We start from the raw sequence: 16,119 nt of genomic DNA, 5'->3' as shown, positions 1-16,119 counted from the left end.
TGAATTCAAATTCTCTTGCTCCACCTGCTGTTGATCTGGTTTCTCCTCCTCACCAAAAGCCTCATGTTCCTCATCCTCTTAAGCTGAGGGCCGCTCCACTGAGGCCAAGGGTCACTGGGAGTATGAGGCTGGTTAGAGCTCACCCTCTGCAGCTTTCTTACGGTGATCTTGGTAGGATCATCTGACAGCACACTGGTCTCCTCTGTTCCATGGGTGGGGCAGCCAGGGGGAAGAGCTCTGGGTGGGAAGAGGTAGAGGAGACACAATGGGAAAAAGCTAGAAGAAGAGCGGGGGGATGAGTTAAGGCAAGTGCAATTGGAGTCAGTAGGGGAGAATTAAGTGGCCTTTACGGGGCCTTAAAATTGAGAAAAAAAAGGCTTGTCTCTAAATGGTCAATAGTTCCCTGTTTGTTTTTATTGCAGAGGTGTGGTAGTTTACTTTAAACCTGAGTCACATAATAAGACAGTGTTTGTCTTAAACAAGGTTTGGAACTTTTTCACTGTAAATGCATCATGACTTTCTGATCTCTGGTGTCTTTTTTAGTTGCCTTTTTTTTGTACCCCTTCCCCTCAGACAGTCTGACTCTGTCACTTTATGTTACTGTATTTTTCATGAAAGAGTGGCTTTTAGGCTTCCTCGTATTTGGCATCAGATTCGTTTGGGTAGCATGAGACAGAGCTTGAGAGAGAGCGTCTCCTGAGAGCTGACGGCCCTGCAGTGGGAAACATACGGGTGTAAGTAATGAAACCACTGATGGCTGAATTCCATTTAGCTGCTTCAGTTGTGGTTTACTGCATCACTTGAATAGGACAGAGCCTCTGTTAATGTTATCAGTAAACCTGTGCTTTTTCTACGATGGAAAGAGAAAATGGCTGTTTTCCCTTTTGCAGTGACTGCCTGTGGCTGTTTACTGAGTTACTCATTATCATTACTTTTATTAAAACAAAACAGTCCCAGACAGGACAGCAAACAATAGTAGATATGTTTTGATCAAGGTTAAAAATGTAAGCAGGGCATACTTTGCACTTAGATTTCTCACAGTCATTTCAGCCACTCATCCTTTATTTATTATACCGTATAAATAATGAATCGGTCCATGTCTTTTAGTTCACGTAGCTATAGCTATTGCAGTAGATTGAAAATGCAACTGAAATTGACCAATTTTTAAAGCAACCCAGCCATGTTTGTCATAACCAAGTGCTGTCACATGGTGCCAATGCAGCATAATTAATGGTGCATGACCAGTAGTGCTTTGTATGTTTCTGCAGATGAGACTGTTCCATGACACGGCTGTTATGCAATGCCTCCACACTGGGTGTCACTATTGGATCAGCTTTTGTTGTGGAAAACTGCAACGTTGACCTTCACGTCCCCTCCCCCTCTCTGTCTGCCAGGTCTGCACAGGTTTGCACCATCATGTGTGCTGAGGCTGAAGCATGCACGTACGAATGAGGCTGCCTCCTGCTCCTCCCCATCTCCATCGCCGGCGTCCTGTGCTCTGCGTCCCTCTGCCGAGGATCCGTCAGTGCAGCTGGGGCTGTCACAGCCGTAGCAGCTTCATCAGCATCATTCCCTCATCCTCCTCTGCAGCATCCTCTCCATCCTCGAAAGCATCCATTTCTCACAAGCATCCCAGCACTCCCAAGCTGCACACAGCCACTCGCGCCCAGATCCCTTCCCTCCAGCATCCGTGTGTTGCACAAGACAGCAGCCAGGCAGTCACATCCTGGGATAATTTAGCCTCCTGCATCCCCCTCTTCCCTTCTGCTCGGCTGGGCTTGCCACTGCAACAGTCCCCCTCTCCAGTCCTGTTCATCCGCTCTCCGAAGCACCGTTCAGCAAAAAGCAGGCAAGCTGTCTCTTCTTCCTGTCAAAGTGTCTGTTGGCTGGGCAGCTGGTCTTCCACTGTCCCTCTGGAGGATGATCCTGTGGATGAAGACAGAGGAGATGGCTCTGGGGGAGCTGCTGGAGAGACTGAGGACAGTCACCCAAAGCATAGGTGGGTGACAACAACACACTCAACACCAGCTATAGTCCTCACTGTATTTCTGATTGCAGAGGATGCTTGTGCATGCTTGTCTGAAACATGGACATAGATGAAATACTAAGCTGTACACAACAATACTGGGTCTGCTTGGTTGAATTTAGACCAAACAAAAGGTGAAATGAAGTGTTTTATCAAGGAAAATGTTGGCTCATAACAGTTAACGTGCTGTTGTTCATGTTGTTTTTCTGCCTCAAGCTAGATAGATGGTTGATGAGTAAGCTAGTACCTGGTTACCTAGTTTATACTGTACTCAGCATGCAAAATGTGATATTAGCTCATAATATTTGATCCAGTTGGAGAAAAAGTAGGTCATGAGTTGAATAATCTGTTTGCAGTCAGACTTTTATTTTATGTTTGTAATATATATATATGTGTGTATGTATGTAAATATGCATGTGTGTGTCTATATGTATCGCATCTCTCAGAATTTGCTATCAGGTTCCTGCTATATTGTCTTTTGTGCAGAGCCCTTCATTTTTGCTCCAATCAAAGCTGCTGCAGGGACACATTTTAGACTCTTCATTTCTGATTGCAGTGAAAATTCATTGCGCAGTCATGGAAGAGGCAGCTATTTTGAGGCCTTTTTTAGTTGACATGAGAATCCTTTTCCAGACCGAAGATGATGATGATGTCCTGATGTTGCTCCTCGTGATTTATCGCCACTGACTGAAGGACAGATTTTTCTCCTCTATCAAACTAATGCCACTAAAATGATTGATTGAGTTATATTTCTGTGTGCTTCTCTTGTCTTTTGATCCATTTATAGAGATCTCTCTTAATCCACCCACTGCCAGCACACAGCCACTCACTGTGCACACACACACACACAGCACACTCCTGCACAGTACACCATTCATTTCATGTCGTGTTGATATTGTTAAATTGGAGGTCAGTGATGCTGATCTCATTTAGAGTAGCTGCAGCTGCTCATTTTGTCATATTGCATTGTAGTTTTCAAATCATGTTTCTTTTTAGCTGCATTTGTAGCCACCGTGTGTCTGTACAGCTACACTGTGAATGCACAAGGAAGAGCAATAATGTCTCATATATGCTTATACAGTGAAAACACTCATCCCATTTTACTTTTGCATGATTTTTGAAGCTTCTATGATGTTGAGGTTCATTGCTGCAACCATTAATATAACACACTGTGCTCTAGTTGCATGTTCTGCTCCTCAGCACCAGAGATAGTGCGAGTAGTGAGTGGGTGGACTTGAGCAAGGAGGGGCCACGGCTATGCCCAAGATAGAGGAATAAAACTGAACAAACTGCAGCTCTGAAGGAGAATTATTACCTCTGCTCCAACATGATGAAAACTAAATGAAAAATGTTCATATTTTTTCTTTTTACAAGTCCAGCCATTAAGTGCGTGACATTATACTAAGCATGCCATCATGGCTAGCACTCTGTTTATGAGGCGATGTGACGGGAATGCACTGTGGCAGTAGGATGAGAGCAGTAATCGGCTCAGAGGAAAGACGCTAACGCTGATCACAGAAGACAGCAGAGAGGAAGGGAGAGTGAGGAAAAGAGAGATTCAGGGAAACAAAGTCAACTGAGGATGAAAAGGATTTTGCATTGTCTAATCTGGCGAACTGCTCGCTTCTCCTGAGCTGAAAAGGCGGTGTGGTGTTGTAAAACGCAGAAAACAAACCCCTGTTGTTTTCCCTTTTCCCCAGAGAGCAAGCTGCAAACACACCTTGGCTCTGTATTGGCTCCTGGTTTCTGCCTGTCTGTGCAGACTCCACATGCAGTATCCTCCATCTGATGTAAAACCAGGAAGATCTACTTGACTGTATTTTCCTTTTTTTTATAAATCCAATCCACCCACCTCTCAGTGTAGCCACTCAGTCAGCAGTGAGTGGGCAGAGCTGTTTATCACATCTTATCTGTATAAAATCTGTAATTCTTCAGTTTATTTAAATAAATATCTTTGGTTTTGGAGTTCTGGTCAGACAGAACAGAGAGAATAATATTTACCATGTTCACCATCTTTTGTGAATTAGCATGAAACATGAAGTGTATTTGAGGCTGAAGGGAATGTTTTTTTTTCTTTTCATGTATTTGGTCATAAACCAAATACTGGGAGTATCGGACAACTGACCTCATGATAGTGCCAGATGAAAAGCAAATGTGTTGCCAAAGCTATTGCAATTTATCTTTAAGGGAACATAAATGTGTGCAACAAATTTCACAGCAATCTGTCCAATAGCTGTTGAGACATTTCACTCCGAAGCATTAACTTCATGGTGGCTGTAAAGAAAAAATAATTTGTACCATTAATGTCTGTACAAAGTCCAGCTCATCCAGTAGATGTATGTCAAAGTTTTCCCTATTAGGTGAAAACTTTAACCAGCTGGTTGCACTACAGGCAAGGTCCTCATCCTCTGGGAACCATGAACATTTGTGCTAAATTTCATGGCAATCGATCAAATAGTTGCTGAGTTATCTCAGTCTGGTGGAAAGTGGTGGACTGACCGACCAACAGCCCAAGAATGCCACCCTTAGCATGGCTAAAAACATATGATGTGCGCTAAGCTCCAGTAACCTGTAAGAAAAACAACAACAGATTAATCAGTGAGTAAAATTATTGCTACTTGCAGCCATGATTACAGACAGCCTCTCTTCCACTCTCTAACTGGCCGTTTGACCTACTTCCAGTTGATTTAAAGGGACACATCCAGTTCAGTGAGTCACAGGTCTCAGCTTTTCCAGCAGGAATGTGTTCATCTGCAGCCGGTGATGCTTGAGGGGGGGGGCTGCTTTATGTATCTTATAGTGACAGATTATGTTTTGGTTTTTGTGTGTGTGAGTAAGGCTAGTATGTATTCACACCTCTCTGCTTGTGTGTGTGTGTGAGAGAGACGGTCTAGAGGTGTGTTTGCTGCTGAGCCAGGCAGGAGCTGAGCTCAGACATTTGTTGATGGAAAACACGAGGAAGATCGCTTAGAAATCAGACTTTATTGTTTAACATAACACCTTATGTTAAACAATAAAGTCTGATTTCTAAGGGTCACGTTCCCTTTTAGCTTGAGGTCAGGGGTCCATTCAGCTGCTTAAGTGAGCTGTGCTGTTCATCCCTAAAGGCAGAGCAGGTGTGTCGCCAGATGGATGCAGCAGGTCACTATTAGTCTCCAGCGAGTCGGCTGTGATCAGAAAGACACAAGCAGGCAGAGCCAAGGAGCACGATGCAACAACACTACATTTTCAGTTTATTTCATTTTGCTGAGAATAGTCACTATAAACTTGATCTTTCCTATCAAAAAATACCATTTAAACCGTCTGCAGAGGGACTTGGAAGCCTTATTTAAAATACTTCCAATAATGTTTTGCTTCAGATTCTGATCTAACATTTAATATGTTTATGTTCACATTAATCATGTTTCTCAGTAGAAATAATGTGTTGATGCAATGGCAATACTAATAGAATAACAGTATGTGTTTTTTAGTCACACTAATGGTGTGGCTAAATAGGGCAAAGTTTGCCGGTCTGCCACAGTCAAGACTGAACTATCACAACTACTTGGTGGATTGCCATAGTACAGATATCCACGTTACCCAGAGGGTGAATCTGACCAGCTTTGGTGATGCTCCGATTTTAACTCCAGGGCCACCGTGAGGTTATGAGAGAAATAATTTGCTGATAGACGGATGGCCATGAATGTAGACAGTCGTGGTCCCTCTCAGGATGAATTGTGATAGCTGTGGTGACCCATTAACTTTTCATCCAGCGCCATCATCAGATCAAAATTAGTTAATTTGTCCAATACTTTGGCTAATGGCCAAATACCTGCAAAACTAACACCAGCTCTATCAGCCTCGGCTATGCTTCGAGTTTAATCGTTCTAAAGCCAGCACACTATTAAGATAGTGAACACGATGGAAATGTTAAACATCAGCCTGTTAGCACCGTAGCTGTGAAGATGTTAGTGTGCTAGCGATGTGGTGAAGTACAGCCTCACCTCAGTGTCGCTATCATACCTGTAGACGCTTCATCTTGTTGATTTATCATTTGTGGTTGCATTTCAACAGCTTTGGAACTGTAGGACAGACAGGTTGTATGCACTTTTGTGGGTGTGTGTTTATGTTCATGTCCGCATGTGCAGGTAGGGTTAAGGTCAGCGGAGTTGGTGTGTAAATAAATAACACATAGGAGGTAGGTGATGCCTCAGAGGAGGGATCAGACCTGATTAACAGGGGAAGAGAGGGGCGAAGAGAGAAAGATGGAGGGTTATGGGCAGATAGCTGATGTTGTGTGTCTCATCCTCCTGCAGTCGCCTCATCAGTATGTGTGTGAGCGCAGCTCCTCTCTCATCTCTATTCTAAGCCTATAAACTGCAAGCTGCCTTTTGCTTGCCAGCTTTAACTACACAAACACAACCAAACACACACTCACATAATAACACACGCATTTAAAAGCTTGCCAGAAACCTCCTCCTCTCTCCCATCAAAGACGACCCTCTGTGTTTGCTCCTCCACCTCAGCTACTGATGACATTTGAGCAACAACACGCCCTGAGCCATCTTTATCCACCACACCACAACTTTTAGTGTTGAAGTATTTACATTTTGCAGTTTTCATACTGTTTGCATTCTTTCCTGGTAACCCAAAATGATTGCATGAAAGAATCTGGAGAGGTAGAAAGGGGGGAAAGAAAAGGCAGATTAGTTGAGGAGTGGAGGAATATAATTAGCCTGAGCAGCAGAAGGGGATTTGTGCTCTACCGGCTGCCCTCTGCTCCCCTGCACCCTCCTCCCCTCTCATCCCTCCTTGGAAACCTATACTCTGATCTGTCAATAGCTGCACTCACGAAAAGGTATGCATGTGCACCAGAGTGTGAGTGTTTGCGCAGAGCAGAACTGGGCCCATTCTCACCTCCAGTGTTTGTTTCAGAGGTTGTGCAGTCTGTGACTCAGCTTTTTTTTGGTTCCGCCGGCTTTGCACTGTGCTGTTTCCTCGAGTCCCCAATGTGGCTCTGCAGAGGACAACGGGCTTGTCTTGCGTGTAGCCAGTACAGACGTCTGCTCACAGGAAACAGCAAAGAGGATCCTTCCCATGCCTGCAGTTGGGGGCTGTGATTTGGAGTCTATTAGAGTGCGCAGCGGAGCTTTGCAGGTGCAGTGAGGGGTCTCTGTGGATGAGAGAGTTTGTTTGAGTGTGTGAGACCAGCAGCCGGCTCTCATGTCTCTGCATGAGTTTCTGCGGGAGGGCAGTGAGGCGTCGTACCGCCTCATGAACCGGCTCAGTCATCTGATCCAGAACCTGGACATCTCTGGAACTCCTTTCCCTTTCAGCCCTGGAAGCCGTAAGAACTCCTGGAGAGACTGGGATGGTAAGACCAAAAGAGGAGAGGAGACTGTATGTGTGTGAGTGTTACTATGGGCACTCAGCATGCTTATGTGTAACTTTCCAGAGTTTATATGACTACATTCCTGTGTGTGTGTGTGTGTGTGTGTGGCTAATATGTTTCTGACTGAAGCTCTGGCCAGAGCTGTGCAGGGCATCATGCCCAGAGCCTCACACACAGTGCTTCCTGTGGGCTACCCCTGCTCCCCGCTGGGCTGTTTCTGTGTCTTTGTGTGTACAACAGTTTGTGTCTGTGCGAGTGCGTGACTGCGCTGCTTAAACAGCCGCTTCACTTTCCAACATACAGATCTCAGCGGCACTGATATTTTTCCGTAGCAGTAACAGATTCTTCGGGGAATGCAGAAATTGCTGTGCACAGCACCTCGCTTCTGGTGCAAAGGAGCTGCTGATTAAAGCTGCTGAGTTTTCAAGTTGGTGTCCTTTCAGCCAGGCTGCTGCCACTTTGAGACCTTGGTTTGTGCCACTGCATAGAGAAGGACTTTCCCAGGTCTCAGTCACACGCAGGGACAGAAGCATGGTGAGGAAAGCCAGGAGGAGTGCTTCTCAGTGGGACTGTGGGATGCCAATGGTTCCACTTAAGCCACGTGAGTCAGGAGATGTATGGATGGGGTATTTTTGTCTCTCTGTATATGAAGAGTATTTTTCTATGCTGACTTTGTGTCTATGTGTGTATGTGTAACCTATTTTCCTATAGCTTGCTGACTCAGTGTATGTGAAAGACTTACATTTTCTTGTTTTTGTGAGGCATCTTTCTACAAGGTTGTCCTGAGATATTTATGTTTGTTCTGTCCCTGGATGAATGTCACTGCCCGTTCGAAGCTACTGCTGTGCCTGCAAGTTATGGATGGAATGTACGTATGTGTGTCTGCATTTATGTGCAGTATGTATGTAAGTGTCAGCATGCACGGATTGGACATTCAGCATGTCCGTGTGCTTTCTTTGTCTGCACCTTGAGCGGTGTGATTTCAGGGAAAGCTCCCGTTTCTTCCCAGCTCTGTTTAAATCATTAGCCATGAGGTGAATTCATACAAGAGAAGAACTATGTTGTTGTTCTAACAGTCGTTTGGTTTTGCAGGCTGAGGCCGCTGAGCACTGATACTGCATGCAAATCTGAGAAAGAAGATTGACCTGTTTTCAGACTAGCTTTCGCGTGCTTGCTTGCATATGTAGGTTATTAACACAGAAAATATTGACATGCATGTTATTCCACCTGTGACGGATTCTTAAAATGATCTCTGCTTCAGAGAAAGTGCAAAACACAAGAAGCACAAATGGAGCTCAGCTGTTTCCAAAGCTGACTAACTTGTCTTTTTAATCAGCTCTAATTATACAAAGTTTCTTGATGTGGTTACACACATTTGTGAAACTAGATCAGAAACTGGTCGATCATGTTGGTATATTTAGACTTTTACTCTATATTGCAATATACTGCTACATCTGTGCGCTCTGTAGAGCATCTATTGTCTGTCTGTCTGTCTGTCTGTCTTGGAAGTGGAACCCCTCCTCTGTTCCTCATCCTAAAGTTTAATGGGCTTCCTTGTTGGGTTTTCCATACTGAAATAAGAATGTAAACATAGAGTGTCGTGTATGTTCTACAGACTGCAAAGTGACGTCCATGTGTTTGGATATTACCATATTTAAGGAGTCAGTAATGACCCATTAAAACACATTTGACAGTGTTTATAGGTGGGGAGCCCACGAGGACTCACAACCGTGTCTGTTGATGTTACAGTTGGCAGTGACAAGGACCATCATGCAGAGGCATTTGGACACACTTAAAAATGATTCAGCACTTAATACTTCATACCAATTTAACACTGTGGCTTTGTCAAACTCATAATGGACAATTTCTTTTAAAAAAGGATCAAAATCAATACAGCACTGTCAGACATGTGTTATTTTTTTCCCCACACATTCTTTATCCTCGTCACAACCTGGCGCCTACGTTACCCACAATACAACCCAACTGCTGACAGATCAGTCTGAGATTCCTGTGTGTTACACTACTGGGGTACCCTTGAGCCACTAGCCTCAAGCAGAGACAAGGGGTGTATTAACTTCCTTCTAACTCCACGCCTTTTCAAACTTGTAGTCTTCTAGCAGTTAGCTTCATCCAAGTTTTTCACTTATGCAATAGTGATTTGATGAGTAGAACTGGTGGATTTGCCCTTTACCTGCAGAAAATCCAAGGAACCCAATAAAAGAGCCATTTCTTGCAATCATTTATTTCTTTTTAAAACATTTTTTTTGCATCTTTCTTCTGGTGTTTTGTGCTGACCAAGACTCAATTTCTGCTGGATACTTAACTGAGTTGGATGAAAAATATATTCACTCACTGTTTTTTTGTGAAAATCCAATGAATCAGTGTCTCTAAATTAGTCTCAGACGGTGAGCTGATCCGCTCTCTGTCCCTTTGTTTGACCCTCTTGTTCACTGAGCTGTGCACTTCTGCAGCCTAATGGCTCTCGTGTTTACCTCTCAAGGTTTATAACACTGATAACCCTGTGCACGCCCACGGTCATAAAGCAAACAACGACGCCCCACCCACACACAGCACCCACAGCATGATATGCTGGCCTTCATACCCATGCACAACACATGCAAGCATACATGCGCACACAACCAACATCTCTTGGCCAAACCTCTTAGCACACTGAACTTGTATTAGTAGATAATGGCTGAATTAGACACAGAATGGTGTCTCTTCGCTTGTTTTGGCTGAGTTATATCTTTTATACCACTCATTGAAATGGAATCTAAATTGCCACATTCTGTTAGGAAACAGTGTCTTTCTTTGAGAGGTCTCCTTAGAATTGAGTCTTTCAGTAAGTTTGTAAGAATGGGGTCTTTTGAGTGGTGTAAACAAGAATAGGGGCTTTGAATGGATATAGCTTGTGAATGGTTAAATGGGGATGCAGGCAGTGTTTGAATGGGCTGGTCAGAATGGAGGCTTTGTACTTTTGGTCCACATCTCCTGAGATAAGGCGGACGAGGAGCCAGAGCTTTGTTGGTCTAGGTAAATGAGCGCTGGGCAAAGGGCTGCGAGCCGCAGTTCCTACATAACTACTGCAATACAACGTGGCATGACATAACTTAGAGGGCATGACTTTTTTTCTGTTTCTAGTCTTACACAGTCAGAACTGGATCCCATTTAGAGGCCAGACTAAGTCATACATTAGCAGGTTGGAGGTAGTGCTATTCAACCGGGAGGGGTCAGGTAATTGTCCTTTTAGGGGAGGGATAGGGGTAGCTGGGTGAGCAGGGAGGGTGGAGTAGAGTGCTACACTGTAGCTTTTGTCTACAGGGAAGGTAACCTGAGGTTGCAATAGGAAGTCCTCACAGTTACTGAGTGACGTCCTGCAGGCTGTAGAGCACCTGCAGCCTGAGAGAGAGAGCGGTCGAATGTAGAGTCTGCTGTAAGGTGAAGTCAGGATGAGGAGAAAATTGTTGCGGTGATACCTTTTGCAAAGCTGCATGGAACACGTGTTGCAGGAGAAGGCCAGTGAACAAAAAGTGGACTGGGACAGCAGGATGGGAGGAGAGGAGATGGCGGATTCAGGCTTCTTGATGGAGGAGGATGTTGAGTTGGACTCTGGGTTTTGCGTGGAAGTGGACTCAGAGCTGAGTTTAGCAGGACAGGTGAGTGTAGGCTCGGGTGACCATGCAGAGGAGTTGGACTGGTCCATGATGACAGAAGATGGAGATTGTCTGTTTAAGAGTCCAGAGCAAAGAGAGGGGAGTCCAGGGGGAGATGGATGGAGTCAGACTCAAGAGGAATGTGAGATGGGGGCTGATTCAGGGTCAGTAGAGACCGGAGAGACTGAAGCAGAGACAGGAGACGAGGTGGATGATCAAACTGAAGAGGAACAGAAGGAGGGAGCTTTGGATGTATGTTTGTGGCCGGTGGAGGAGAGTGGAGGGCACGTACGCATCTCTCTGGAGGAGGTAGAAAGATACTACAGATTTTCCCGCCGCTGCCACTGGCTGTGTGGTAGGTACCACATGTTTTATCAGGTTCTCACATCTTTCTCTTGCACGTATCACAAAATGATAATTCCTTTCCCACAATCTTTCTTTCACCATTACCGTATTTACTGTTTTTTTCTGGAGAGTTACCCCCGTATTATAATAACTATGGTTTGGTTCCGTTATCTCACAGCTGTCCTCTTCTGTTTGAGTTCACCTGCCCCTCTACCTTTGCTCTCACAGTGTCAGGATTGGGAAAACACTGTATTTTTGAGTTCACTTCCTGTTCAGTTTCACCTGATCGTCTGTTTGTTTTCCTTAAAAAATCTACTTCTACTACGTGCAGAAGAAGAAAATATAAACAGCTGCTCTGTGTCCTGTTGCGTGCACGTATGTGGGATCCGGTACACATAACATTGTGATAATGATCAGCAGTGATGCATTACTGCACTTTATTTAGACAGAGCCATGGGTAAATGTATTAATGTGCCTGAACATGGTTTGTTGAGCTGAGGCAGAACAGACGAGACTAGAACTGTGTGTGCTCTTAGATATATATTCTGGGGGGATTTAGATTTTTAGATGCTTTTTCATCCATTTGTACACATTGATCACAGTTTTCTAACTTTGCTCCGGTTCATTATTTTTTTGCTGATCACAAACCATATTCCTATTTCTTTACTGCATGATTAAAGACCTGGCAGAGCAGCACAACATGTTTAAATAGTGCCTTTTTTAACCCTCCTGTGAACCCTCTCACCCCTCGGCGTCCTCCTTTTTATTGCTTTGCTTTTGTCTGTGTTGCTCCTCCTCCATGACCATGACTGTAAGCCCCTTATCCCCACTTGTTGCCCTCCCCCATATCTCTCTTTACGGGTGTCCACCCTGCCCTTCTCCCCCCAACTCTGAGCTGTCGTGTGACTTTGAGTGAAGGAGTCATTTCTAAATCATCCAACTAGCTGATAACCAGTTCGTTCCATAGATTTTGGTTCATTCCACTCGTTCTGGCCCGGTGAACCAGGCTTTCAGGCTTCAGCTCTAGTCCTCTTTAATCTGTGTCAGTAGTGGCAGGCGGTCCAGGTGTGTGATTCTGACCCACTAACGTTTGACTCGTCACCCACAAACGTGAGCGTGAGTGGACACTAATCCCCATCGTTAAGCCTTTTAAAGAACATTATCGCCTCAACCAGCAGGTGGTGTGTATGTGCATGTTTACGTGTGTGTACGTAGGGACTGCTGGAACAATGGGGTGTGTATTTTTTTCATTAGCAGAGCTGGGTTGTCGGTAAGGTGCTTTAATTCACCTATCGTACACTAGTTTGTATAGCAGGGAAAGATCAGATTTTCATTTATCTTTTTAACGCAACATTAAAACAGCAATTTTAGGTGTCTACTAATTATTCACCATGCAATACAACGCAGATAAATATGAGTAAAATAAACATCAAAAACAATTTGAGCTGTCATTTTTGGTGAGTTTCATAATTCTTGTTTCCCTGCTGGGATGATGTGGTCTGTGTGTGTCACTATACACAGACTGAGCTTCATTTAGACCACCCCAGAGGCAAGAATACATGAATAATATATATTTTCTAACATATATTTCTCCGTCTTTTATGAGATCTTTGTGACATCATCGATACTTGCTGGTGAGGGAACATACAAAGAGGAAGAGATCTGAAATGAGCAGTCTGCTCTCTTTTGTGAGACATACAGTAGTATCTGAAACTGGCCCATCCTCTGTCATTGTAGTGGTCAGAGGGGCTGTTATTGATTGTATAATATGTGTGAACGGTGAGCGGCATCTTGAAAGGATGTAATGAAACTAGCAGGAAAAAGGGAGGGGAGACGGTGGAGGAAAATGTGACCAAAAAGTGACTGAAACTCAGATCTTGCAGTAGGGGATTTTTCAGTAACAGAATAGCCTCTTTCTGCAAAAACAAAGTGGGTGGGGGGTTGGTTTGATGTGATATGTGTGGGAGTCGCTGGAGGCAAGGTGTGGCTGGTTGAGAGAGGCTGGGTCAGAAAGAGGAAGCTGATGGAGGTTTCTGTGTGAACTTGATTCCACGAGGAGCGTGTAAGTGCCCGTGAGCGCTCTGCAGGTGGATAGACGGTTGTAGCTTTGTGTCCTCGGGCAGTGAGTGGCCATTATCAACATGGCGACACTGCTTTACCAAGTTACAAACATCACACACCATTTATCTAGTCTCATTTCCACTTGCCTGACTTCTGTTAAGTGCACACACCCTTGCTTGAGGTTAGATTAAAAGAAAGGGGAAAAGGAAGCGGTGTCTCAGATATCATCTGTAGATATCAGCCAGCTGTCGCTAATCAATATCTGTTCAGTACAGCGATCAGAAATAGGATCCAATCAAAAAAAGGAGAAGACTGATACCTCCGTATAGGTTTCGTAAGAAAAAGAGAGAGAAAACTGATTTGGTTCTAAGGTCAGATCATTTTTCTGAAGACGATCAATAATGTTCAACCTCTATAGGTAGGCGTTTCATTTCTAATAGATTAACTAGTGCAACCTTTGCCACATCACAGACAGAAGCCTTTCCAGTGGAGGTGAAGAGAAAACAGCTGTAACTGATGACCGCCTCTGCAAGAGTTCAAGCCCCGCCTCAGTGAACAGCAGCATTTGTGATGTCATATACTCGACAAAGGTGTTGTGATGTCACTGAGCTCAGCTCAGATCCTCTCGTCTCCTCGTGGTGATTCCATAAACTTGAAGGCCTAGTGATCCACTTCTAACAACCCCACTTCAAAAAAAGCTGGGATGCTGTTTCTGACATATATTCAATTGAAAACAAAGACAATACATTTAATGTTGGACCTCATCGACTTAATTGATTCTTGTAAATATCTGCTTATTCTGAATTTGATGCAGCAACACCTTTCAAACCAGTTGCGACAGGAGCAACAAAAGACTGGAAAAGTTGTGTAATGATCCAAAAACACCTGTTTGGAACATTCCACAGGTAAACAGGTTGATTGGTAACAGGTGATTGACAGCATTGGGAGCAATTTGGGGTTCGGTATCTTGCACAAGGATGCTTTGACACGTACGCTGCCGACGCTAGCGATTGAACCACCGACCTTCTGATACGCTCTACCTCCTGAGCCACTGTCACACACATTCTGCTTTTTTTTACGTTTCACGCAGTGTCCCAAGTTTTTTGGAACTGGTACTGTGAGCAATGGGCTCGTGCATTAACAGTTTAAGTTATTTCACATGGGAGATTTCCATTGATGCTGTCTTGTGTTCTGGTTGGAGGTGGTCTGGACTCAGCCTGGAAAAGGTCATGTCACATTGTTTGCATATGTTTCCATCATTGTAAATCACATGGCATTAAACCACACACACACACACACACACACACACACACACACACACACACACACACACACAAACACACACACACACACACACACACGAAAACAGTGGTCAGTATGACAGTTCATAGATATTTCTGAACTAATCATTATCTAATTATTCATTAATATAACATCTCCCAGTCTGCTCTGAAGAAATCTATTGTTATCTATTACAGAGTCGTCTGTCAGTCGTTCAATACACTTTTAGTTGTGGTACTTTCTGTATTGGATGACTTTTACCTCTTGATCATAATGATGCTATAAGCTATTTTAGACCAAAGCCTCTTTCAAATCAATGTAATGCAACCTAATGTAGTTATCAACTGCTTAAACTGGTATGTAAAGGTGCTTCACAGTAAAGGAGGTATAAGAGAATTATAGCGTACACGAGTCTTTGGCCCTTTAAGTTCCCTGATGTTCTAAAATCTCTGATTGATGTTGTTTTGACGTAACAGGCATGGCACCAGCTGCTCTCACAGGAAAAAGGTTTCACAGAGGCAGGAGGCTGAAAAGGGCAGCCCAAGATGACACACTCGAATGAGTCCTGTCCTCAAACAGTGTGTGAGAGAGACAGAGATAGAAAGCAAGCACTGAATGTCAGTGTACTGGTGCCCCCAGGCCAAGTCACCTGATAGGCCTCATTGCCAAACAAAGAGTAACAGCAAGCCTCCTTGGTTTGTTTAAACTGGAGTCAGAGGAGGGTTCAAAGCGAAGGGGCTGTGCCTGTGAGGAGGCAATCAGTCAGGTTAGCATCCAGGATAAAGAGGAGAACGAGGTCTATAAGGATGATGGATATTTTCTGTGATACTCCGAGATGGACCGACTGTGAAGCCAGACGAGGTGGATGAGTTTTGGCTCTGAACCTGATGTCTCTACCCAGCTGGACGTCACAGGGCGAGTATGGTGCCACATAGGGAAAGTAGTTGGGACAGCGTGTATCCATATACTATGTCTTGCCAGTATTGTTGTTGATTTCCTTGTTTCTTGGGGACCATACCAAACCTGTGGGGACTTTCTGGTTGTCTTTGCCCTGTATGCAAGGGGACTATTTATAATGGTTGTTAAAAAATTAAAATGCACAGGGAAATTTGTGACTGCGTCCTAAACGCTTTCTTCAAGCGTCTTTTAATCAATAATGGTTATGACTTCATGAATAATAAAGCAGGAAACTGTTTTGGATCCAGAAAGACACTGACTTGTACTGAGCCACTCGTTTCCCAGCGTGACAGCGATGTGGTGGTTCTGTCTGATTTGCCTCAGGAAGACAGAGCAAACAAAGTCAGACTAAGGTGAAAAGTCAACATTACTCTCTGCTGTTACTTAGATCTTCGGCTCTCCTGGTCCCTGGATGCCCCTCCCTG

At 44.2% G+C, this 16,119-nt stretch overlaps 1 protein-coding gene across 1 annotated transcript in view; it reads left to right on the top strand.

Annotated features, from left to right (window-relative positions):
- Window positions 1-1,920: 1,920 nt before the first annotated feature.
- The window catches only part of mcf2lb (mcf.2 cell line derived transforming sequence-like b), a 39,599-nt gene continuing 25,400 nt past the window's right edge, over window positions 1,921-16,119 (top strand). The window contains exon 1 of the mRNA XM_041950395.1: window positions 1,921-1,999. Within this exon, the coding sequence (XP_041806329.1) occupies window positions 1,921-1,999 (79 nt within the window). The remainder of the gene's footprint in view (window positions 2,000-16,119) is intronic.

Source organism: Chelmon rostratus, chromosome 13, assembly GCF_017976325.1.
Source record: "Chelmon rostratus isolate fCheRos1 chromosome 13, fCheRos1.pri, whole genome shotgun sequence".
Taxonomy (NCBI): Eukaryota; Metazoa; Chordata; class Actinopteri; order Chaetodontiformes; family Chaetodontidae; genus Chelmon; species Chelmon rostratus.
Note: the sequence above shows the minus strand (reverse complement) of the source record. Positions and strands in the feature narration are given on the sequence as shown.